Raw genomic sequence first — 26405 nt, forward strand, 5'->3', positions numbered from 1 at the left:
CCTGCATCCGCTGAAGCCTGAGTATGCACCTTGTAGAACCTTATAAAGGTGTGAAGGGACGACCAGGTTGCAGCTTTGCAAACCTGCGAAGGACTGAAGGAAGGGAAAAAATCATAGGGAACAAGCTGCTGTCATCGCACCATCGGAAAAAGGCCTTCCAACATCTATGATAGATGCGAGAAGAAGTCGGTTTCCTAGCTTTTATCATAGTCTGTATGACGCTGTAAGAAAAACCGGCGTCCCTTAGGACCGCGGCCTCAACAGCCATACCATTAAATTCAGAGACCGAGAATTTGGGTAGAAGAGGGGCCCCTGCGATAAAAGATCCGGACGGTCTGGGAGTCTCCGGGGGACGTCCGACAGCATGTTCAATAGCGCCACGTACCAGGCCCTGCGAGGCCAATCTGGAGCTATTAAGAGAACGGGGACACTCTCTGCCTTTATCTTTTTTATGACCCTTGGGATCAAGGGAAGAGGAGGAAAAAATAGGGCATGTGGAACTGGGCCCACGGGATCACCAGGGCGTCGCAACCGACGGCCATCGGGTCCCGATACCTGGCTACATACTGGGGAACCTTGTGCTTTGTTTGGGAGGCTATTAGGTCGACGTCCGGAACTCCCCATCTCTGATATATTTGGTTGAAGACTGTGAAATGGAGAGACCACTCGCCTGACACGAGGCCCTGACGACTGAGGAAGTCGGCTTCCCAATTGTCCACCTCTGGAATGTGGACAGCTGAGATGGCGGGAAAGTGGTTCTCTGCCCAGCGTAGAATGTTTGACACCTCCCTCATGATCTGCTTGCTGCGAATCCCTCCCTGATGGTTTATGAAAGCCACGGCTGTGGCGTTGTCCAACTGAACGCGTACCGGATTTCCCGCGAGGAGTGGCTGCCAGTGGAGGAGGGCAAGGAAGATCGCCCTGATCTCCAAGAGTTTGATGGGGAGAAGGGTCTCCTGAACCTTCCAGCGACCGTGCGCTGTGTGATGGAGAAAGACCACACCCCACCCCTGAAGACTGGCATCGGTGGTGATGATCTGCCAGCGGAGGGGGATTAATGATCTCCCGTGCATGCTGGAGGCTTAAAGTGTCCACCAAGTGAGAGACTGTCTCACATTGAGAGGAAGGCGAATTGGGCGATCTAGGGAAAGTGGGTTCTTGTCCCAGGCAGACAGGAGAGCCAGCTGGAGAGGGCGAGAGTGAAACTGAGCGTAAGGTACTGCTTCCATGGAAGCAACCATCTTCCCTAGAACTTTCATACAGAGCCGTAGAGGCAGAGGAACCGGGCACTTTAAGGCTTTGATGCCCTGGCGGAGAGAGAAGAACTTCTCTTTCGGGAGGAAGACCCGAGCTTGGATGGTGTTGTATTCCATGCCCAGGAACTCGAAGCATTGAGTAGGAATCAAGTTCGACTTGTCCCTGTTGATTTCCAGCCGAGGCAGATCAGCGTGTCCAGAGTGATCTGGAGACTCTAGTCGCAGTCCCGGTGAGACGGACCCTTGACCAGAGGGTCGTCGAGATAGGAGATTATGAGGATCCCCTTTGAATGAAGGATGGCCATGACTGCTGCCATTACTTTCGTAAAGACCCTGGGGGCGGACGCTAGGCTGAACGGGAGAGCTGTAAACTGGTAATGTTGTTCCTGGATCACGAAACGAAGGAACCTCTGATGCTGCTGACAAATCAGAATGTGCAGGTACGCATCCTGAATGTCAACACAGCACAGTTGTTCCCCCGGTTACATGGAAGCGATCACCGAGTGCAGTGACTCCATCTTGAAGTGTCGAACCCGAAGGTGGCAGTTCTACTGTTTGAGATCCAAAATCGGGCGGAGAGAGCAGTCTTTTTTTTGGAACCATGAACAGATTTGAGTAAAAACCCGAAAACTGCTCATGGTAAGGAAAAGGAACGATCACTCCTGAGGTGAGGAGGACATCGACAGCCTGGAGGAGCCCTGGGGCATGGGACAGCTGCTTGGGTGGATGGGAGAGGAAGAAACGTCTCCCTGGGGGCGAAGAAAATTCTATGTGATGATCTCCCTGACCCAGGAGTCGTCGACTACCGATAACCAAGCCTCTGTGAACAGAAGAAGCCTGCCTCCCACCCTGGAAAGATTTCCAGGTGGGGGTGACCCGTCATTTTGAAGAGAATCTGTGGCCGTGAGATCCGGAAGGTTTAGAGGAGCAGCTCTTAGCCCTCCAGTGAGGGGTATGTCTAGAGGAAGGTTTTCTCCGTTCCCCCTGAGCGGAGTAACGCTCCTGCTGGGAGGAACCGCCAGAGAAGGAGAAGGGCCGGAAGGGACGAAAAGACTGGGGTCCCCTATGATTTAAGCGGCGCTTAGGCCTGGATTGAGGGAGACGTGTTCTTTCCACCTGTAGCGTCGGAGATGATCTGGTCTAGCTTAGTGCCGAAGAGCCTGGAGTGGAAGGCCAGTGAGCGACTTTTTAGAAGCCTTCCACGCCTTCAGCCAAAGGACACGGCGAATGGCAATGATGTTGTTGTTTGCTCTTGCGGAACAAGCAGCCGCATCCAAGGAGGCATTTAACAGATATTTCCCCGCGTGTGCAATCTGGTCCCCTAAATCAGCTAGTTCCTCCGAAGGAGCCGAAGCAACGATGCCCCTGCGAAGTATCTTGGCCCAGGCAGACACTGCTTTCGCCACCCAAGAGGCGAAATTCGGGCAGAGAGAGGTGCCGGACGCCTCAAAGGCTGATTTGGTTAAAGTGCGCAGGTGCCGGGCCTCTCTGACCTTTCCCGGCGCCTGCGCACTGCAGTACTTTAGTTTGCCCTCAACAGGGTAGACAAAGTACGCTGGAGCCGGAGCCGCAGCATGAAGACAAGAAGAGGACATCATCGTAAGAAGAGGGGAGGCACTGGACCGGACCGCGTGCCCATTGGACCGGACCACCTCAGGAACACACATGGGTAAGTATAATCTAACCTCTTTTTCTCATCTTTCAGGATACATCAGGGGCTTATCTACAGCATTGCAGAATGCTGTAGATAAGCCCCTGATGCAGGTGGGCTTAGCTCATCCTTGATTTTGGGGGTGACAGATTCCCTTTAAAGCCTCAATTTGCCTGTCTGTAGTGTCCTTAAGAGACGCTGCATCAGGGATAATAATAATAATTTTTATTTACATAGCGCCAACATATTCCGCAGCGCTTTATAAATTATAGAGGGGACTTGTACAGACAAAAGACATTACAGCATAACAGAAATCACAGTTCAAAATAGATACCAGGAGGAATTAGAGCCCTGCTCGCAGGGATAGACAGAACTGTCTGCGAGGATAGACGAGAGACAGGAGGGTCTACCTTAGGGGAATCAGACCATTTGCTGACTAGGTCTGGATTAAAGGGGTACAAGATATCCAGACGCTTTCTGCCTGGAAAACGTTTTCCGGGTTGTTCCCAGTGTCTAGAGGTAGAATTCTCAAACTCTTTGTGATTGGGAAAAACTCTAGAGGGCCGTTTCACCCGTTTGAATGAAACGGAGTCCTCCTGGGAGATGGAATCCTCCTTCTTAAGTTCAAGGGTTTCAATAATAGCCGAAATAAGGCTATCTACCATGTCCTGCGTGCCAGAGGTCTGATCTGTATCTGAATCAGACTCTGAGTGCGAAAGTACATCCAACCCAACATCTGCCTCAGAGGAGGGGGAACGGCTGGAGAGGGGTATTCTAGATGGTGCTGTGGGTTCCGGAGAGCTGGATGAGGAGCTAGACAGAGTCCTCTTTCTGGATCCTTTCTCCAATCTGACCCTGTGCGGGTCGTGGTCAGGTGCGAGCGAATCGCCGTGGGAGGCGTTCGTGGCACTGGTGGCAGAAGATAGAAGCGGCAAGTGTTCCAGGACCTGTACCAGGGACTGGGACACTGTTGACAGGTCTGAGACATAGCAACAGCCCACTCCGGGGGAGGGGGAGTGCACTCATGCCGAGCAATAGGAGCTTTCTGAGGGACGGACATGGTGGAAGGACTGCAGGACAGACAGAAAGGCGACAGCTGGCCTGAAGCCCACAAGCGTAATGGGTCACCGTGGGTTTGTAGCCGGAGGCCTTTGTGGGGTTGGGCATAGGTAGAGCCTGAATGAGGACTGCAGCAGGACGCTATAAAGGCGATACTGCTGAAGAGGGCTGTAGCAGAACGCTATGCCGGCGATACTGCTTAAGTGAGGACTGCAGCAGAACGCTAAGAAAGCGATGCTGCTGAAGGGAGTAAAGCCGAGGAAGGAGGCAGGTAATGCAGAGCTTACCAGACACCCAGCGATTGCAGAGGCAGCACAGGTACTGTGTCCCCCTCCGAATCCCGAAGACGCTGCAGGAGCCCGCCAAGATGGACGCAGTTCTCTCTGGCCATGCGACGCTAGAGCGAGGGGTGTGCGGGCAAAGCTGTGTTCGGGCACGCAGAAGTGTGGGCGCACACAAGAAAAAGAAACTGACGTCCTGATAGGCTGATGTGCCTGAGGAGGCGTGTCGGAGTGGAGAGCTGAGGCATTGCACAGCAGAGGGGGCGTGCCCGGCGCTGGAGAAAATGAAAGTGCGGCGCTGATAGGCCTAGACCAGCAAGGGGGCGTGGCCTAACGAGGGAAGGAGAAAGGCTTCAATATGCCGGGAATCACGTGATTAGGCGGGAAATTTGAAATCTAGAGACCGGGGTGCGCTGCCATTGGTGGGGGGGGGGGGGTGAAAAAGTAGGCTTCTGTCCCACTTGCTACCTTGCTTGAATCCGGCTCCTTGGTGTCTGAGGATCGCATCAGAATCCCTCGGCGAAGAAGAGGGTCCTGGGAGTAAGATCTTCCTTCCCGCACCATCTCCGGACGGTGCAGAAGACGGCGTCAACCGCTTACTAGAAGGGGGGAGGTCACCATAGATGACCACTGTCTTCCTCTCAGCCCTCTCCGAGGAGAGGGGTGAGGAGGGGAAAAGGCGAGGACTGGCCACCAAGAAGTCACCCTGAAACACCCATAAGGGTGACGGGACAAAATTCTGCCAGCGGGTCCGAGAGTGGGCAATGCGGGGAGTACCACACTGCTCTCTCGGTCGCTTAAATGTGGGAAAAACAGGGTGAGAAGCTGCACCCTGTTACCCGAAGAAATGAACCAAAGAGAAAGGGAAATGATTAATAAAACACAAAAACCCCTGTAAAAGAAAATAATGCAGATCTGGTGGTTAGATCCAAGTCTGCCTCCCACAGACACTAAGCAAAAACTGAGTTGCATTGTACCTGTCGGAGGGTGTATACTGCCGAGCAGGGGTTAATGATTCCTTATTTGCATAGTGTCAGCCTCCTAGCGACAGCAGCATACATCCATGGTTATCTGTATCCCCCAATGAAGCGAGAAACAAAGAGGGTTCTACCTTGAGACCTCTTCATAGCAAGAATGTCCTTAACTTCAAATACATCCTGTGCGGAAACAGGTAGAGGCGAATGGCCAGTGGTGACACGGAATTGGTTGAGTATGACAGGCTTAAGTAGGGAAATGTGGAAATAATTGGGAATTCAAAGTGAGGCGGGTAACTTTAACTTGTAGGCAACATCGTAAATACGAGCTACAACCTCAAATGGACCGATATACAGTGTACCCAGTTTATACGAAGGAATCTTTACACGGATGAACTTGGAAGATAACCACACCTTATCACCAGGTTGGAATGACGGAGAATCCAGGCACCTCTTGTCGGCATGTCTTTTAATCCTGTCTCCCGTTCGTTCGAGTGCGGTCTTGGTCTCCTGCCAGATCCTGGAGAACTCAGACAGAAGATCGGCCGCCGGAATACTGAGGCAGGGGGTACCGGCAAAGGAACACTAGGATGTTGCCCGTAGATGATAAAGAAAGGCGACTTGGAAGAGGATTAGCTGATGTGGTTGTTCTATGCAATTCGTTCCATGGAAGCAAACTGGACCAGTCGTTCTGGTGGACGTTAGAGAAATGATGGAGATAGGACACCAGGATTTGATTTGTGCGCTCTGCCTGACCATAAGTTTGAGGATGGTAGGCAGAAGAGAAGTCTAGTGTGACGTTCATTAGTTTGCATAATGCACGCCAGAACCGCGAGGTGAACTGGACTCCTTTGTCCAAAACTATATGTTGAGGAAAGCCGTGAATCCAAAAAATATGGGCGATGAAGACTCTCGCCAATTTGGGAGCAGAAGGTAATCCAGGCAGAGATACAAAATGAGCCATCTTGGAAAATCGATCCACGAATACATATAACTGTATGACCAGAAGACCGAGGCAGGTCAGTAATAAAGTCCATTGCAATGTGTTGCCAAGGAGCTGAGGGAATGGGAGCGGATGCAATAGACCGGAGGGTAGATGCCTAGGAACCTTGTTTTTTGCACAGGAGGGACAGGAAGCGACAAAACTTCGGACGTCTTGAGGAAGGGATGGCCACCAGTAGTATCGCGATACCAGAGTAAGGGTCTTCTTGAAACCGACATGGCCTGCCAGCTTGGAAGCATGGCCCCAATGTAAGACTCGCCTCCTGTTGCTTTCTTGAACAAAAGTCTTACCCGGAGGCAATGAAGTCAAGTTAACGGGAGCAACCAAGATGACCTTGCTTGGATCCACGATATGTAAGGGTTTCTCCTCGACATCGGCTGCCAGAAAGGAACTGGATAAAGCATCTGCTTTGACGTTCTTGTTGCCAGGATGGAAATGTAGCTCAAAATCAAATCGGGCAAAGAACAGCGACCACCTAGCTTGTCGAGGATTAAGTCTTTGTGCTGAACGGATGTATGCCAGATTCTTGTGGTCAGTGTAGATCTTGAAAGGATGTACAGCTCCCTCCAACAAATACCTCCATTCTTCCAACGCCAATTTGATAGCCAGCAACTCGCTGTCACCAATGGCATAGTTCCTCTCTGAAACGGAGAAGGTCTTAGAAAAGAAGCTGCAGGTGACCAGCCGTCCGGAGCAAGACCTCTGAGAAAGTACCGCACCGGCTCCGATGGCAGAAGCGTCCACCTCCAGAATGAAGAGCTTGTTAATCTCAGGAATGAAGCTGTAGCAAAGGCTTGTTTCAAGGACTTGAATGCTTTCTCAGCCTCAGGAGACCAGGCGGGAGGGTTAGCTCCCTTGCGGATCAGAGAGGAAATAGAGCAGGACAGGTTGGAAAAGTGTGGGATGAACTGCCGGTAGTAACTAGCGAAACCAAGGAACCGATGGATCGCCTTAACCCCCTGAGGAAGTTGCCAGTTCAGCACGGCTGACAGTTTTCCCTGATCCATATGTAGACCAGAGTCTGATATGATATACCCTAAGAATGGTAGGGAAGACTATTCAAAGGCGCACTTCTCGAGCTTGGCATAAAGACGATTCTCTCTAAGACGTAAGAGGACTTGACGGACGTCTCTTCTGTGGGTAGAGAGATCCGGGGAAAATATAAGAATATCGTCTTAAGTACACCACCACACAGGAATAGAGTAGATCCCGGAACACATCGTTCACAAACTCCTGGAACACTGCGGGCACGTTGTACAATCCAAAAGGCATATCCAAATACTCATAATGCCCATCTCGGGTGTTGAACGCGGTCTTCCACTCATCTCCGGGACAGATACGGATGAGATTGTAGGCCCCACGAAGATCCAATTTAGTGAAGATTCGCGCTCCTCGGAATCGGTCGAACAGCTCCGGAATGAGTGGGAGTGGGTACTTGTTTTTAATCGTGATATTGTTGAGACCTCCTTAGTCGATGCAGGGACGAAGGGAACCATCCTTCTTCTTGACAAAAAAGAAGCCTGCACCTGAGGGAAAAGAGGACTTACGAATAAAGCCTTTGGCTAAATTCTCCTGGACATATTCGGTCATAGCTTGGGTCTTTGTAGTGGACAGCGGGTAAATACGGCCCCTAGGCGGAGTGGAACCTGGAATAAGATTGATCGGGCAATCAAATGGACGATGCAGAAGCAGGAGCTCCGCTGTTGTGAATTTGCTTTTTGCTCCCTCTAGTGGTTACTAGTTTTTTGACTCTGGTTTTTCTGTCATTCCTTTTATCCGCACCTGGGTCGTTAGTTAGGGGTGTTGCTATATAAGCTCCCTGGACCTTCAGTTCAATGCCTGGCAACGTAGTTATCAGAGCTAGTCTGCTGTGCTCTTGTCTACTGATCCTGGTTCCAGTTATATCAGCTAAGTCTGCCTTTTGCTTTTTGCTATTTGTTTTGGTTTTGTATTTTTGTCCAGCTTGTTCCAAATCTATATCCTGACCTTTGCTGGAAGCTCTAGGGGGCTGGTGTTCTCCCCCCGGACCGTTAGACGGTTCGGGGGTTCTTGAATTTCCAGTGTGGATTTTGATAGGGTTTTTGTTGACCATATAAGTTACCTTTCTTTATTCTGCTATCAGTAAGCGGGCCTCTCTGTGCTAAACCTGATTCATTTCTGTGTTTGTCATTTCCTCTTACCTCACCGTCATTATTTGTGGGGGGCTTCTATCCAGCTTTGGGGTCCCCTTCTCTGGAGGCACTCTTTCTAGGAGCTTTGTGCCTGATGCTCCTGGAGTCGCTGATCCTGTTGGTATTCTTAAAGATGGAGTTATCTTGTCAGCTATTTCTCCGGATCTGCGACGTGTGTTGCAGAGATTTCAGGCTGATAGGCCTGAGTCTTGTCCACCTGACAGACTGTTTGTCCCGGATAAGTGGACCAGCAGAGTCATTTCCGAGGTTCATTCCTCGGTGTTGGCAGGTCACCCGGGAATTTTTGGCACCAGAGATCTGGTGGCCAGGTCCTTTTGGTGGCCTTCCTTGTCAAGGGATGTGCGGTCATTTGTGCAGTCCTGTGGGACTTGTGCTCGAGCTAAGCCTTGCTGTTCTCGTGCCAGCGGTTTGCTCTTGCCCTTGCCTGTCCCGAAGAGACCTTGGACACATATCTCCATGGATTTCATTTCTGATCTTCCGCTATCTCAGGGCATGTCCGTTATCTGGGTGATATGTGATCGCTTCTCCAAGATGGTCCATTTGGTTCCTTTGCCTAAGCTGCCTTCCTCTTCCGATCTGGTTCCTGTGTTTTTCCAGAACGTGGTTCGTTTGCACGGCATCCCTGAGAATATTGTGTCAGACAGAGGATCCCAGTTCGTTTCCAGGTTCTGGCGATCCTTTTGTAGTAGGATGGGCATTGATTTGTCGTTTTCGTCTGCTTTCCATCCTCAGACTAATGGACAGACGGAGCGAACCAATCAGACTTTGGAGGCTTATTTGAGGTGTTTTGTCTCTGCTGATCAGGACGATTGGGTGACATTCTTGCCGTTGGCTGAGTTTGCCCTTAATAATCGGGCTAGTTCCGCCACCTTGGTTTCGCCTTTTTTCTGCAACTCTGGTTTCCATCCTCGCTTTTCTTCGGGTCAAGTGGAAGGGCTATGGTCAGGAGGATAATTCCTGGGTGGTCGCCTCTGATGTTCATGCGGCCGATTTAGTTCGTGCCTTTCATGCCGCTCATCCTGATCGCCCTGGTGGTCGTGGTGAGGGTTCGGCGACCCCTCACTAAGGGGGGGGTACTGTTGTGAATTTGCTTTTTGCTCCCTCTAGTGGTTACTAGTTTTTTGACTCTGGTTTTTCTGTCATTCCTTTTATCCGCACCTGGGTCGTTAGTTAGGGGTGTTGCTATATAAGCTCCCTGGACCTTCAGTTCAATGCCTGGCAACGTAGTTATCAGAGCTAGTCTGCTGTGCTCTTGTCTACTGATCCTGGTTCCAGTTATATCAGCTAAGTCTGCCTTTTGCTTTTTGCTATTTGTTTTGGTTTTGTATTTTTGTCCAGCTTGTTCCAAATCTATATCCTGACCTTTGCTGGAAGCTCTAGGGGGCTGGTGTTCTCCCCCCGGACCGTTAGACGGTTCGGGGGTTCTTGAATTTCCAGTGTGGATTTTGATAGGGTTTTTGTTGACCATATAAGTTACCTTTCTTTATTCTGCTATCAGTAAGCGGGCCTCTCTGTGCTAAACCTGATTCATTTCTGTGTTTGTCATTTCCTCTTACCTCACCGTCATTATTTGTGGGGGGCTTCTATCCAGCTTTGGGGTCCCCTTCTCTGGAGGCAAGAAAGGTCTTTGTTTTCCTCTACTAGGGGTAGCTAGATTCTCCGGCTGGCGCGTGTCATCTAGAATCAACGTAGGAATGATCCCCGGCTACTTCTAGTGTTGGCGTTAGGAGTAGATATATGGTCAACCCAGTTACCACTGCCCTATGAGCTGGATTTTTGTATTCTGCAGACTTCCACGTTCCTCTGAGACCCTCGCCATTGGGGTCATAACACTCCGCCTCCCTCTTATTGAAGACGTCAGCAAAGGCCCAATAGGCATATGGTAAATCTGGAGACACCGAAGCAAGCACTTATTTTGGCAGAACTGTCCCCAACGCAGAATGTCCCCAGATCACCAGTCGAGAGTAGGCTCATGCGTTCTCAACCAAGAATGATCGAGAAGAATCGTATGAGACGAGGGCAGCACGTAGAAGACAATCCTCTCCCAGTGCCGGACTCCGATCTGTAATTCCAGCTCTTCGGTAACTCTGAGTAACGGACTCCCGCAGGGGTTGACAATCGACCGAAGCTATCTACTGAGGAATCTCCAGGGATCTGACAGGAATCCGAAGTATTTTAACCGCCTCGAGCTGGATGAAGTTTCCAGCCGCACCTGAATCAATATAAGCTAATTCAGAAAAACGCTTAGGGCCCAAGTGCAAAAGAACAGAAAGGGTCAAGGGTAGAGAGGAATCAGAGACACCTAGGGAGACCTCTCTTACCTGTCCTAGGCGGAGGCGTTTCCTGGCCTCAGGGGACAGGAACGCAGAAAATTAGATGCACTGCCACAGTAGAAGCACAGACCCTGTGTGAGACTCTCTCTTCAGCGCTGCTCTACAGGCTTGAGTTGGTCCACCTGCATAGGTTCCGGAGCAGACGATGTTGTCACAGGGCATGAGCGGGAGGGACTATGGGTAGCTGGAGAAACACGGGGAAATCTCTCCCTAGCGGCCTCATGGGAGCGCTCCTGGAAGCGCAAGTCAATGCGGGTCACCAGGGAGATTCTTCAGATCCTCCAAAGATGTCAGAGTATCCCGACCCACCAGCTCGTCCTTGATCCGAGCTGAGAGACCACACCAAAAAGCTCCTACCAAGGCTTCATTGTTCCAACCTAACTCAGAAGACAGGGTACGGAACCGAATGGCATGTTGACCCACAGAGAGCGTACCCTGTTGGAGGTTAAAGAGCGACTCCATAGTAGAGGCCAAGCAACCAGGCTCGTTGAATACCTTACAGAAGGTATTGAGAAAGGTGGAGAGTTGAGAGAATAGGGGATCATCACACTCCCAAAGAGGGTTTAGCCAGGCTAAAGCCTCCCCCTCTAAATGGGAGACCACAAAGGCAACCTTGGCTCAGTCAGTGGGGTAGTTGGCACTGGTTTAGAAACCCCCTACACAACTTGGGATCTCCACTGTACCGTGGCTGTTTCGCCAAGTGGGGCAGTGGGTGAGGAGCTGTGGCCTGGGCTGAGACAGAGGCAGCCGACTGAAGAGCAAGAAGACGGTCATCCACAGATGCCATATAATTAAGGATGTGGGCAGGACCGGACTGGCCATCTGGCAATTCTGTCAAATGCCAGAAGGGCCTGCCTGGTCGTGGGCTGCCTTGTCTGCTACATTGTTAACATAATTGGTGTTCTGAAGACACCAATACTGTTAAGAGTTGTGACAGAGCACAAAGTCACTGACTCAGTCACTTACCCCAGCAGGCCAGGAGTATCATTAGAAATATTGGTCTTGTAGAAAATCTTCCTTTCCTCCATCCAGGGTAATACTAGTAATATATCCCCATCTGGTTCATGGGGACGGGGACAACATGGACCTGTGTGATTTCAAATGCCAGGGCTGAATTTCAGCCCCAGTCCTTACCTGGATGTGGGCCTGAGTATCACGTTGCTGGGCAAGCTCCTGTTGGAGACTGGCCAGCTGGGCAGCGCTCCCCGGATCGGAGGTCTAAAAGGCCAACAGACTGGGTTCCGTGGTTTTCAGGAAGGACATTATCCTCATCTGATTCTCCCGTAAAAATACAAGTTCCTTTTGGGTTGGGGGCAGGGTCCATGGCCTGACTGTACTGTAAAACTTGTGGACGAAAAGACTTGTGGAACTCCTAAGGTGAACCTGCAGGACCATGACAACGAACCTCCCTAGGGTGAGCTGGCCTAGTGATCCCCCCCTTATACAGGGATCGTTAGGGGCAGGCCCAGGGGAGACTATTGCCGCGGAAGCTGATACCCGGAGACAGGAGGTAGGAGACACAAGTGGAACACAGACTGAGACAGGAAGCAAGGAGTGGCGATCTAAGAGAAAACAGATGAACATCGAAAGGCGGGTAACGGAGGAGGTACTTTCAGAAGGGACAGAAGACATGGAAAGATAAAGGCGCAGACTGGGATGAACGGCACTAGGAGAGAACACAGTGAGTATGCAAGGAAGGATGGCCCAGGCAAGACAGAGCACTAGGCAGGTCAGACAGACTGAAAGACAGGAGAACGCAGGGTAGAGTGGAGCCTGGATCAAGCGTGGAACACAATTGACAGGCACAGAACAGGATGAGAGGCTACCAGGTCAGGGACCTCCAGGATCATAGAAAGGAGGAACGGGATGACCGAAGACCAGCCTGCGGAGGCGCTCGTGCACTGCTGGGGCTGGGAAGCGAAGTGTGCACGCGAATCCGATGAGAACCAGGAGCCGGCGACGAGACGGGAAGGTCGGGTGGCGTGCACACACTCCGGGAGCGCGCAGGGACAGGTAAGTATGTCGGGAGCCGGGAGAAGATGCGGCAGGTGCGGCAGCGGTAGACTTGACACCTCTTCAGAGAGCAATTGGATTAGAACTCTAGTGACACATATTGGAAGTAGCCATCCTAAATGTCAATATCAACACTCTAACGAGCCTTACCACATGACTTGGGATAAAAGACAAAACCAGGATCTCAATTTACAGGCAATGTGTTTCGGTGTACTGCCCCTAGTCAGTGCAAAGTGGCTGGGTGAGAGGCGTCTGACCGGGATCCAAGGGATAACGTTTCTCCTTGCGGAGAGGGACATGTCAAGCCTGACATGCCAAGGTGAGGAGATTTTTAAGCCTTGCAATGCTCCTCTGGGAAATAACCTTGGCATGTCAGATTTGTTTTAAGACACTATTTCTTTGAAGGGATAAGTTGCTCCCTCTTCTTAGCTTTAGAAAGTGTTTTATTAATGATCTCTTCACTGTAAGGCTATGTACTGTATGCTCTAAGTTGGGTGAGGGGGATGTTGCTTTAGGAGTTTTTGGAGCAGAAACTGTGGAAAGTCCCCAAATCCTCACATAAAAATCCCTTAGAACTCCTCAAAAACTCAGCAAAGTAAGTCAGCGTGCACATACCCTCAGAATATAGGCACGTGTCATGTTTGTAAGGGGATCCTGCCTGAAAAAGCACCGCCGTAGTGTTGAAAGAAATTAACATAATGCACAGTAATGAGAAAACCACATTGCTGTGCGCATGTTCAGTCTTATGTCACTTCTTTTAACGGCTTCAGGGTTTGGAAAGAAGTAGCGTTCGTTCTTCTGGCAGCTTCATTTTGAAAGTTTTCTGAAAGGTGGCAACCACTTTAACTACCAGAAATTGCACACACTGGTTCATCCATATTTGGGTATTGTTTATGATGCAGCTCCGGAGCTGAGTCCACATTGTAGCTGGGAGACGATGGTTGTATTACACTGCCAGCATCTGCCTCTAACTGCAGCGAGCAGGGCAAAGCTTATTGCTGCTGTAAACCATGTAAATGCTAATGGAAGTCTCTGACAGCGGCATTTAAGGCCTATGTGTTGATCGCACCTCCTTCCACCAACAACCCATTTGCAGGGTGACGACTGGTAGACTTGATCGTCAATTTCCTGCTGAAGACACCTGTGACTGCCATGACTATGTGAAGGGCAGCTTGTGGCTGGGCTCCATTGGAGACCCGTGATTTTTTTTTCTGTATGCTGCCATACCGTGATATTACAGTATATAAATCAAGCAATCAGACAATCGCAGGTTCAAGTCCCCCAAGAGGACTAAAAAAAATCAATGTAAAATAAATTTATCATAATATAAATTTACCCCATACCGTAAAAGCTGTAAAGAGAAAAAGACATTGAAATACCAGAATTGCGTTTTGTTTTTTGTTGTCTTTTTTAAGTCAAGCAATTACAAAAAATGGACAGCGCTGGCCTGCAACTAGCCAGCTGTCTGAGTTTTCATGGATCCATAGACTTGAGTTGCGCTCTGCGATAATCCACAGCACTACGGAAATACTGGCTGACAAACTAGTTTATAAAAATGAGACGGACAAGTGGCTTGAGGTTTTCATCTCCCAACAAATTCCAGTGTCAGCTGCAACTAAAAATAACATGTCATGACACGGTGAGCTTCAGAGAGCAACGAAACAGTGACCAAGACGGGAAGGAAAATGATCAAATACGACATGAAGACGCTGAGATTTATCGGGGCGGAGAGCTTAATATCCAACCAGGCATATGCTAAGGAACATATCAGGAACCTGGCACATAATCTGTACCCCCTCTTACTCAAGGCTTGCTTCTTGCATGAAAAAGAAGAATTAATTGTTTTGTTGCTGGAGAACTGGCCTCAGCAAGAATTCAACTTTGGCCAACTACTAGGCAAGACACTAGACTACCCTGAAGATATCAGCAACCGGGCATGCCAGCGAAGCCTGACTGCTTGTCTGAAGGGCTTGAAGAACTATGTACTGAACTCTTCAGCCACTTATGCAAAAAGACTTAAAGTTGTGGACCTGACGGCAATTCAAGACGTTGAGTTTCAGCCATGCCAATGTAAGAAGTCACTGGGAAGGTGGGCAAGGACGGAAATGATTTCACAGCTATGTTTTGAAATTCTCGTGGAGATTCAGAGATTTGATTTTCATTCCTCCATATTTAACATCGAAATCGATATCTTCTGTAACCTCTTTGTCACAGAGAGGAACTATGAACTTGTGGTTCAAGCCTTACTGATGCGATGTCACTGCCCCCTGAAGATAAGATGTGTAGACTTTAGGGTGGATAATTTAGCCTTGAGAAAGCTTTTCTATATCATAAAACTTGTTGAGCCCAATTCTATCCACAAGTTGGAAATAGTTCACAACGTCCGCTTACAAGATTACCATCTTGAGGTCCTTCTAAATAATCTCACTTTCCCACATCTTCGGTCTCTCACCTTGCCAACAAGGACTTTCAATGTTGCACATTATACACCAGAAGATGATGCCGTATTAAGTACCATTGGCGAGAAACTAAGCAACATGGTCCATCTTACAGAGCTAAGTGTTTCCTTCTCTACTCTTACAGGACGGCTGAGAAAGTTGCTCAGGTACATTTTCTTCATTTCATATATCTCAAAATAAATAAAAATTATTTCTACAAAAAGTAAGCTGATTTCAGACATCCGTGTATGGACTGGCCTTGGGTCTCCTGACCTAGACTCAACAGCATCATATATCCGTATGATGATGTCAATTTCAGAATACCCTCTGCCAGTCTATGCATTGTGGTCCGTACTCCGACAGTGATACACAGATGTCTAAATTCGCCCTAATTCACATATTACAGTCTAGACTAGGGGTGGGAAATTACTTTTCAAGAGGGGCCACATGAGAGACCATGACTGTTGCGGAGGGCCGAACCAATAGGGCAAAATTCATTCTGCTTATTATTATTGATTATACGGTATATACTCGAGTATAAGCCGATATTTTCAGCCCATTTTTTTAGGCTAAAATTGCCCCTCTTGGCTTATACTCGAGTCATTGTCCCAGGGGGTTGGTGGGGGAGCAGCAGGAGTGGCGGCTGTCACATCATAATCACCTGCTCCCAGCGCGGTCTCGGCACTTCCCTGCTTCTCAAACGCCCGCAGCTCTTCCTGTGTTCAGCGGTCACATGGTACCGCTCATTAAAATAATGAATATGGACACAACTCCACTCCCATAGGCGTGGAGCGCATATTCATTACTTTAATGAGCAGTACCATGTGACCGCTGAACAAAGGAACAAGCTTCCGGCGTGCGCTGGAGACCATCGAAGCAGGGACGTGCAGACCGCGCCAGGAGGGTGAGTATGACGGGGGAAGGTGAGCCATGCGATATTCACCTGTTATCGTTCCACTGCCGGGCTCTGTCTTCCGCGTCCTCTGGCTGTGACGTGCAGAGACCCGGAAGACACAGTAGCGCGCTGCAGTGGAATGGGGACAGGTGAATATCGTAGGTGCCAGGGGGCCTGAGCCTGCGGCGACACCGGCACCTAGCCCGCATAGAGCGCCAGTGTCCCCGGATGCTTAGGACACCGGCATCAGACCCCCAGTGACGAGAGATGAGTATGTCATTTTTTTTTAATTGCAGCAGCAGCATATGGGGCATATTATTTTATGGAGCATCTTAAAGGGCCATCAACCTATGTGCAGCATTATATGGGGCATAATATTCTATGGAGCATCTTCTGAGGCCATCAACCTTTGTGCAGCATTATATGGGGAATAATATTCTATGGGGCCATCAACCTTTGTGCAGCATTATATGGGGCATAATATTCTATGGAGCATCTTATGGGGCCATCAACCTTTGTGCAGCATTATATGGGGCATAATATTCTACGGAGCATCTTATGGGGCAATCAACCATTGTGCAGCATTATAGGGGGCATAATATTCTATGCAGCATCTTATGGGACGATCATTAACCTTTTATGCAGCATTATATGGGGCACATTGTAATATGGACCATGTTATGGGGCCCATCATGAATTTATGGAGCATTATATGAGGCGTATTTTGTATGGAGCATCTTATGGGGCCCATCATGAACTGTATGGAGCATTATATGGGGCTCCTGATTCAATATGGATATTCAAAAACACTTAACCTACTGATGTCTCAATCAATTTTACTTTTATTGGTATCTATTTTTATTTTTGAAATCTACCAGTAGCTGCTGCATTTCCCACCCTAGGCTTATACTCGAGTCAATAAGTTTTCCCAGCTTTTTGTGGCAAAATTAGGGGTCTTGGCTTATACTTGGGTTGGCTTATTATTATTATTATTCATTAATTTATCTTAATTGTATAACTTAATATTAAGCAGAATTAAGTATGCTGTCACCCCTATACACGGTATGAACCCATACACAGCCTCCGTATATGCAGTATGAGCCCCACACAGCCCCCTATACAGTATGAGCCCCCACAAAGTCCTCCTATATACAGTATGAGCCCTCCATACACAGTATGGGACATACAGAGCCCCCCTATATATATAGAATGAGCCCCACATAGCCTCCCTGTATACAGTATGAGTCCACATACAGCACACTGTATAGCATACGAGCCTACACACATCCCTCTGATATACAGTATCAGCCCCACATAGCGCTCATATGGTCCCCACACCGTCCTCCTATATACAGTATGAGCCCCCTATATCCAGGCACACATCGTTAATATACATGTACAGTACAGACCAAAAGTTTGGACACATCTTCTCATTTAAAGATTTTTCTGCATTTTCATGACTATGAAAATTGTACATTCACACTAAAGACATCAAAACTATGAATTAACACATGTGGAATTATATACTTAGCAAAAAAGTGTGAAACAACTGAAAATATGTCTTATATTCTAGGTTCTTCAAACTAGCCACCTTTTGCTTTGATGACTGCTTTGCACACTCTTGACATTCTCTTGATGAGCTTCAAGAAGTAGTCACTGGAAATGGTCTTCTAATAATCTTGAAGAAGTTCCCAGAGATACTTAGCACTTGTTGGCCCTTTTGCCTTCACTCTGCTGTCCAGCTCACCCCAAACCATCTCGATTGGGTTCAGGTCTGGTGACTGTGGAGGCCAGGTCATCTGGCGTAGCACCCCATCACTCTCCTTCTTGGTCAAATAGCCCTTACACAGCCTGGAGGTGTGTTTGGGGTCATTGTCCTGTTGAAAAATAAATGATGGTCCAACTAAACACAAACCGGATGGAATAGCATGCTGCTGCAAGATGCTGTGGTAGCCATGCTGGTTCAGTATGCCCTCAATTTTTAATAAATCCCCAACAGTGTCACCAGCAAAGCACCCCCACACCATCACACCTCCTCCTCCATGCTTCACGGTGGAAACCAGGAATGTAGAGTCCATCCGTTCACCTTTTCTGCGTCGCACAAAGACACGGTGGTTGGAACCAAAGATCTCAAATTTGGACTCATCAGACCAAAGCACAGATTTCCACTGGTCTAATGTCCATTCCTTGTGTTCTTTAGCCCAAATAAGTCTCTTCTGTTTGTTGCCTGTCCTTAGCAGTGGTTTCCTAGCAGCAATTTTACCATAAAGGCCTGCTGCACAAAGTCTCCACTTAACAGTTGTTGTAGAGATGTGTCTGCTACTAGAACTCTGTGTAGCATTGACCTGGTCTCTAATCTGCTGCTGCTGTTAAACTGAGATTTCTGAGGCTGGTGACTCGGATAAACTTATCTTCAGAAGCAGAGGTGACTCTTGGTCTTCCTTTCCTGGGGCGGTCGTCATGTGAGCCAGTTTCTTTGTAGCGCTTGATAGTTTTTGCCACTGCACTTGGGGACACTTTCAAAGTTTTCCCAATTTTTCGGACTGACTGACCTTCATTTCTTAAACTAATGATGGCCACTCGTTTTTCTTTATTCAGCTGCTTTTTTCTTGCCATAATACAAATTCTAACAGTCTATTCAGTAGGACTATCAGCTGTGTATCCACCAGACTTCTGCTCAACACAACTGATGGTCCCAACCCCATTTATAAAGCAAGAAATCCCACGTATTATACCTGACAGGGCACACCTGTGGAGTGAAAACCATTTCCGGTGACTACCTCTTGAAGCTTATCAAGAGAATGCCAAAAGTGTGCAAAGCAGTCATCAAAGCAAAAGGTGGCTACTTTGAAGAACCTAGAATATAAGACATATTTTCAGTTGTTTCACACTTTTTTGTTAAGTATATAATTCCACATGTGTTAATTCATAGTTTTGATGCCTTCAGTGTGAATTTACAATTTTCATAGTCATGAATATACAGAAAAATCTTTAAATGAGAAGGTGTGTCCAAACTTTTGGTCTGTACTGTATATACAGGTGCTTTTCGCTAAATTAGAATATCATCAAAAAGTTTATTTCAGTTCTTCAATACAAAAAGAGAAAATCATATTATATAGAGTCATTACAAACAGAGTGATCTATTTCAAGTGTTTATTTCTGTTTATGTTGATGATTATGGCCTACAGCCAATGAAAACCCAAAATTTATTATCTCAGCAAATTAGAATAATAAACAAAAGTCACTTTCAAAGGCTTCCTAAGCATTTAGAAGGGTCCCTTAGTCTGTTTCAGTAGGCCCCAATGGGGAAGACTGCTGACTTGACAGATGTCTGGAAGGCAGTCATTGACATACTCCACAAGGAGGGTAAGCCACAAAAAGTCATTGGAAATAATCTGGCTGTTCACAGAGTGCTGTATCCAAGCATAATAATGGAAATTTGAGTGGAAGGTAAAAGTGTGGTAGAAAAAGGTGCACAAGCAACCGGGATAACCGCAAGTGTCTCATTCCTTGTGTCAAGCCGCTCATGACCAATATACAACGCCAGATGCATCTTACCTGGGCAAAGGAGAAAAAGAACTGGACTGTTGCTCAATGGTCCAAGGTGTTGTTTTCAGATGAAAGTAAATTTTGCATTTCATTTGGAAATCGAGGTCCTAGAGTCTGGAGGAAGAGTGAAGAGGCACACAATCCAAGCTGCTTGAGGTCTAGTGTGAAGTTCCACAATCAGTGATGGTTTGGGGAGCCATGACATCTGCTGGTGTAAGTCCATTGTGTTTTATCAAGACCAAAGTCAGCGCAGCGGTCTGTCATGATTCATTTTTGGATTCGTGGCAGCTCTTGTTCCGCTATAATTTAAATGTAGCTTTTTTCCTTTCAGGTCAGCAAGGGTAAATGTTAGTTTCCCCTTGCTGGCAGCTGCTTCATTGCTAGTCAGCTGATGTGGGTGGTGATCACTCCCACCATCTATTAAAAAGTCACATAACCCATCAGCTGACTGTCGGTGATAGAGTTTTCTATGTTGATCAAGCCTGGAGTAAAGAGCTCTCTGGTTTCAGTGGTGCTTCTGCTGCCTTCTTGGAGTTCGTGGTTTGGGAGCCTTATCCTCAGCTGTGTGGTGCTTTACAGCAGGGACAGTGTAAAGTACTATTTCCCCTTTTTCTTTCTCTCTTGTTATTGTCCCTCTCCCTTTTTTGTTCACCATCCACAGTGGTGAGGCTGCTTAGGGCGTTAGGTGAATTTAGGGACAGTCACAGGTTAGAACTCAGGAGGTGCCCCACCCCTTGTTCCCTACTGCGAGGACCTTCCTCTGCCCATTCCTACACGTTGTTGTGTTTGTTGTATTGTCCCCCGGATGTTAACTGTGTCGGTTCGTGACACCATCTACCAGAAAATTTTAGAATACTTCATGCTTCCCTCTGCTGACAAGCTTTTTGGAGATTTAATTCTCCAGTAGGACTTGGCACCTGTCCACACTGCAAAAAGTACCAATACCTAGTTTAAAAAAAACAGTATCACTGTGCTTGATTGTCCAGCAAACTCGCCTGACCTTAACCCCATAGAGAATCTATGGGGTATTGTCCAGAGACACCAGACCCAACAATGCAGACGAACTGAAGGCTGTTATCAAAGCAACCTGGGCTTCCATAGCACCTCAGCAGTGCTACAAGCTGATCACCTCCATGCCACACCGCATTGATGCAGTAATTGATGCAAAAGGAGCCCCAACTAAGTATTGAGTGCATTTACTAAACATAAATTTCAGAAGGACAACATTTTGGATTTTAAAACCATTTTTCAAGCTGGTGTTATAAAGTATTCTAATTTACTGAGATAATGACTTAAAGCCATAATCATCAACATTAACAGAAATAAACACTTTAAATATATCACTCTGTGTGTAATGACTCTATATAATATATAAGTTTTACTTTTTGTATTGAAGAACTAAAATAAATTAACTTATTCATGATACTCTAATTTTGTGAGAAGCATGTGTATATATCCAACCCATACTCACCTTGCTCCTGTTCCCCCGGTGCTCTGCTCTAGTCTTCAGTGCACTGATTGCCCCCAGACAGCAGATGTGGTGTAGTGATGTCTTTGCGTCTGTTGTCTCAGTCGCACACACTGATTGGTGGGAGATGTAGCTGGCTCCTCCATCTTCCACCAATGCATTGACTGTTATCTGCAAAAAAATATACATATAATATATATTATTATTTTCATGTTGAAAAGGAACATATTTCTTGCTTTTTTATCACCCATAGTGATTTGCTAATAGTGGTGAGCTTATTAATTTCTGAGCTGTATTAGACAATCTAAGTAGTAGATATTAACCGGATCTTTCAGTTACACCTTAGCATCAGGTATAACACCCATGACTCAAAAACCATGGCAGTCCACTTTTCTGGATATTTCATAGCAGCCACAAGTCTGCAGTATCATGCTATTTATTTCCACTATGGATTTTTTTTCATCGAGGCTCCAAATATCTGAGCAGAAATTGCCCAATGCATGTTATCAGGGAGGTGGATAGTAATATGGTTTGACAAAATTAGTGTCACTAATGCACTTTGAATCACTATTTGTGTCCTTCTCTGCCCACTCAGGTTCTCCATGTATCAGCGGTTCTTCAAGACCTTATTCACATGTGGCTGTCCCCTGTAGTCTGGTTTCCTATTTTTTTACCATTCAGATGTTGCATATTGTTTAAAATATATTTGACAAAATCCTAACACTTAAAGGGAACCTGTTAGCATGTTTTTACATATGGAAGCAGGCGCATGGCTGCATAGGTGCTTGTTCCCCAATAAAATAATACTTTTTTTGTAGAGATCCTGAGAAATCTAGTGTAAGAGCCACATGTAAATCAGGATAGAAGTGCATTGGGGGCATGTCAGTCTACTACGAAGAAGCAGTAAAAATGTATTAACGCCTCTCCAGTGCACTTACAGGCTGATTTGCATATGACTTCTACACTAGATTTTTCATGACTGATACATTAGATTTCTAAAAAAAATTATAATTTTACATCACTAATAAGAATTTCCTGACAAGTTCCCTTTAAGAGGCTTCTACATCTCCAGTGATTCCATTGCTTTACATATCTCTTGCTTGATGCTGTTATTATTCAGGGTAGTAATTGCATGAGTCTCATTATATTATGAATCTCAATGATATGAGAAACAATCCATATCAGCAGTCACTTTGCATATATTGTTTCCTAACGTTTTGTTGCCTATGAATGTGTAACACCCCAGGTAACCGGTTGTTACAGTGATGTTTCCTTCCCTTCGGGGAGGGTAATGTCATGCTTGGTGGCAAGAAGGATTCTCTTTACCAGGTAATGCACCCACATTCAACACTTTCCGAATCCAGGCCAGAAGGGGGAGCTCATGACCCGGATTCAAGGAGGCTTCCCCAGCTTTAAGTGTTCTGATCTGGAGGAGGAGTTAGGCAGTCTGTTGGAGGGAGAGGAGAGAGAAGGAAGTCGGGAACTGAGAGCATATATATGAGAAAAACCTGGCACTCAACTTAATATAGGTGATATTTTATTATTCCAAGCGGAGGTGCAGTAACAGCAAACGTTTCGGTCATAAACACATGACCTTCATCAGTTACGTAAAAGTGATTGCTGGTGAAGTAAGTGTTAGCTCTGTTTAACAGACTATAATGCTAATTGCCCATTAGGGGGAGGCACTGGTTAGAATACTCGGGTATGGGCGTTCAGTGGACTCCGCGTCTGCAGCACCACAGCAGGGCTGCGCCCATACCCGAGTATTCTAACCAGTGCCTCCCCCAATGGGCAATTAGCATTATAGTCTGTTAAACAGAGCTAACACTTACTTCACCAGCAATCACTTTTACGTAACTGATGAAGGTCATGTGTTTATGACCGAAACGTTTGCTGTTACTGCACCTCCGCTTGGAATAATAAAATATCACCTATATTAAGTTAAGTGCCAGGTTTTTCTTAAATGTATCACTCCGGTTTTGGAACCTACCTGGGCACCTCCATATAGAGCTGTGCACACGTTTTTGTTGATACTGGAACTGAGAGCAGACAACAGAGCCGTGCAGCCAGGATTGAGCTGCAGCTCCTGGGAAGGAAGTAAACCCGAGGGGTTGAAAGTGGTGGAGCTTCTGAGGAAAGGAGTACAGTGGGGAAGGGTAGGGGCTCAGCGGGGAACTGTGACTGGGCACCCTCTGAGTCAAAGCGCAGGAATCGGGCACCGGGAGCCCGAGGCTGTGTTGTACTCCAGGATACATAGCAGAACCGGAGGGCATAGGACTGTATGTTATTTGCCCACACCACGCCTGAAGGTGAAGTAGCACCTGAAGAGCCCGTGGCCCTGGGCGCGGCCACCATGACATCCCCTTTAAGTGCAACCAGACCCAGTACCTAGTACCTCACTGCCCAGGTGGGTGACCCAAATGTATACAACAATTTTCAGGATGGCAGATAATTCTATGGTAGTAGTTAGGAAAAAAAGGGGATTGCATCTATTCGACTGAGACGATCTTATAAGAATGTGTTCTTACAATGCTGTTTCATGGTCAAAGAGCAGTAAGTCAACTGCAGCTAGACCCAAAATCACGATCAGTCATAATAATTGCCCATTGGCTATAAGTAGTTAAAAAATGGGGAACAAAAGGGGGTAACCAATGGTGTTGTTGATTTATTAAGAGAGAGGCAAAAATTAACAGGTTTGTTCATGATAAAAGGAGGCTTCGCATTTTGACAATGGACCAGAAGAAGGACCCGACACAGGCATTGGTCCAGTGACACCAAGAGTGAGGCTGCTGAGTGTACCAGAAAAGTGTTGATGTTTATCTCTGTACTAATGATGAATTTGAACATTTTTTAATCATATACAAATAAAGCTGATGATGTTATAGAACTGGGCTGGATTTCTTCTACCACATTCTGATCATCATGGTTGGTGGCTTTTTGCTTTCCTTTTTCCTATCGGTCCAGTCTGTTATCATCATGAATAAACCTGTAATCGGGGATTGTTATGGCTTATGGGGATTTTGGGATGAGCTGTAGCTGACTTGCCATTCTTTGACCCTGAAACAGCATTGTGCCTGGTAGTAGCACAGCCATAGATTATTTCAGTTGAATAGGACCCGACCGGCAACCACAATTTTTGACCAACTACTATGATTCTCTACCAAACCCTCAGACAGATATGCGGTGAGGAGAGGTATGGCAGCCATCCAATCACTCAGAAGCTCTGCTGAATGCTGTGCTCTCCCATACCACATTAATCCTTACGGTCCTATGAGGCATGTTTCTTTTTTCCCATATAATTACTCAGATCTAGCATTGTTACTCTTACTGCTGCCCCCTTATAATAGTATTTCTGTCATTTCCTTTTTAGCCCACTGCAGACCCCACTGAAAGTTCTTGAAGTAGGCAATTGCTCCCTGAACCAGGTAGACATGGCATACTTGGCAAACAGTCTTCATGCTGAACATCTGGAGTTCCTGGACCTCAGTGGTCACAATATTACAGAACTCTTCCCATCAACCTTCTTCAAACTTCTCCAAAAAGCTTCATTGACTCTAAAGACATTGGTTTTGGAAGAATGTGATCTTGGAGACATGAATATCCATGTCATGGAAATAGGATTGGTGAATTGCCTCAAACTCAAAGAATTTAAATTCCTGCAGAATCCTCTGACCTCTGTAAGTCTCAGACGAATATTCAGAGTTCTTGTCAATTTGCCAATGTTGAAGTATGTTGAGTTTCCAGTCCCAAAAGATTGCTATCCTCCTGAAGTCAGCTACCCCCTCGATGAAATGACTCTTACAAAATTCGACAGTCAAAAATTTCATATGGTGAAGGAATCTCTGCAGCGCATTTTGGAGCAGGCAAATCGAGATGACATATCGGCTGTCACCCCTCTTTTTGGCAGCTATGATCCTGCTATTGAAGAGACCAGCAAGGAACTGGGAGTTGGTTTATTGAATTCATTCAGAGAAGCTCTGCAGAGTTTCACAACATCACTACAAACATTGTAATGGTGGGGTTTGGAAAAAAATAAATCAAAGGGCTAAAGTTCGATGTCGAGATTACAACTGACCTCAAGTCTCTCGCCAATCCTCCCACTACATGACTGTAGTAAAAATGCACAAAGATATATTGTGATCCAGAAAATTAAATAAATGAAAAGAGTAAAAAAAAATGCACAATATCTAGGATAATCAGGTGTGCCCTCAACAGTAGCCAAAAGCTCTAAATAGCTGTCGGCCAAAAGATGGTTCAGTTGATAGTTGGGCTGACAGTGACATCTCCCAACTCCTCCATGCACAGGAGCACTCGGCTCAGCTCCTGCCTTCTCTATGAGGGAGTGGGTGCCAGGCTTCTCTGGAGACGATTATGTCACATAGAAACAATGGATCAGTCCAAAACAGATATGCCAAACCTTTCTCAGAAGTCGGGAGACCCCCATACAAATCAGGCGGTCAGCCAATCCCAGTGATTTGCAAGTTGGGCTGACATTAGTCTGTAAGTCTGCTGATCTCAGAAATTCCCAGGTTTGGCCGAGATTAGACAGCCAGACGATGCCAGTGATTCCCAAGTTACACTGAGATTAGACAAACAAACATTCCCAGTGATTCCCAAGTTGGGCAAAGATTAGACAGCCAGATGATCCCAGTGATTCCCAAGTTCGGCTGACATTAGACTGTCAGCTGCTCCCAATGATTCCCAAGTTTGCCTGAGATTAGACAGTCAGCTGTTCCCAATGATTCCCAAGTTAGGCCAAGATTAGACAGACAGCCGTTCCCAGTGATTCCCAAGTTAGGCCAAGATTAGACAGCCAGATGATCCCAGTGATTCCCAAGTTCAGCCGACATTAGACTGTCAGCTGATCCCAATGATTCCCAAGTTAAGCTGAGATTAGACAGTCAGCCATTCCCAATGATTCCCAAGTTTGGCAAAGATTAGACAGCCAGCAGTTCCCAGTGATTTCCAAGTTAGGCCAAGATTATACAGCCAGTCGTTCCCAGTGATTCCCGAGTTAGGCCAACATTAGACAGCCATCTGATCCCAGTGATTCCAAAGCTCAGCCGACATTAGTCTAATGATTATGGGGGTCTTAAAAGGTAGGGCCATACGCAATGCCTGACAAAGTCTGAAATTGACCAGTCATACAATTCATGTTGGACAGTGAAGATGTCAGCTCGTTTCTTTCAAGTTCACAATAAATGTATCCAAGGAAATCTTCACGCTGTTTTCCTGGAGACCCTTGATTATAATCATGTGCAACACGTCTCTAATGTAAAGATCTAATCTAGTG

General features: G+C 46.9%; 2 protein-coding genes across 2 annotated transcripts in view; one reads left to right on the plus strand and one right to left on the minus strand.

Annotated features, from left to right (window-relative positions):
- The window catches only part of LOC143774992 (uncharacterized), a 132920-nt gene extending 113065 nt beyond the window's left edge, over nt 1-19855 (minus strand). The window contains exon 1 of the mRNA XM_077262820.1: nt 19654-19855. The gene's annotated coding sequence lies outside the window, so the exon portion shown is untranslated. The remainder of the gene's footprint in view (nt 1-19653) is intronic.
- LRRC14B (leucine rich repeat containing 14B) lies at nt 14426-25791 on the plus strand. The gene is made up of 2 exons (XM_077262775.1): nt 14426-15367; nt 24483-25791. Exons 1-2 carry the CDS (start codon nt 14448-14450, stop codon nt 25123-25125), a joined length of 1563 nt encoding a protein of 520 aa, XP_077118890.1. The 5' UTR covers nt 14426-14447; the 3' UTR covers nt 25126-25791.
- Nucleotides 25792-26405: the final 614 nt, after the last annotated feature.

Source organism: Ranitomeya variabilis, chromosome 1 (assembly GCF_051348905.1).
Source record: "Ranitomeya variabilis isolate aRanVar5 chromosome 1, aRanVar5.hap1, whole genome shotgun sequence".
NCBI classification, from domain to species: domain Eukaryota; kingdom Metazoa; phylum Chordata; class Amphibia; order Anura; family Dendrobatidae; genus Ranitomeya; species Ranitomeya variabilis.

Excerpts from the sequence above, each read along its gene's own strand:
- LRRC14B (XM_077262775.1), top strand. The coding sequence starts at position 14,448 with ATGATCAAATACGACATGAAGACGCTGAGATTTATCGGGGCGGAGAGC. Across the intron at positions 15,368-24,482 it reads CGGCTGAGAAAGTTGCTCAG|CCCACTGCAGACCCCACTGA; the intron begins GTACATTTTCTT and ends TTTCCTTTTTAG.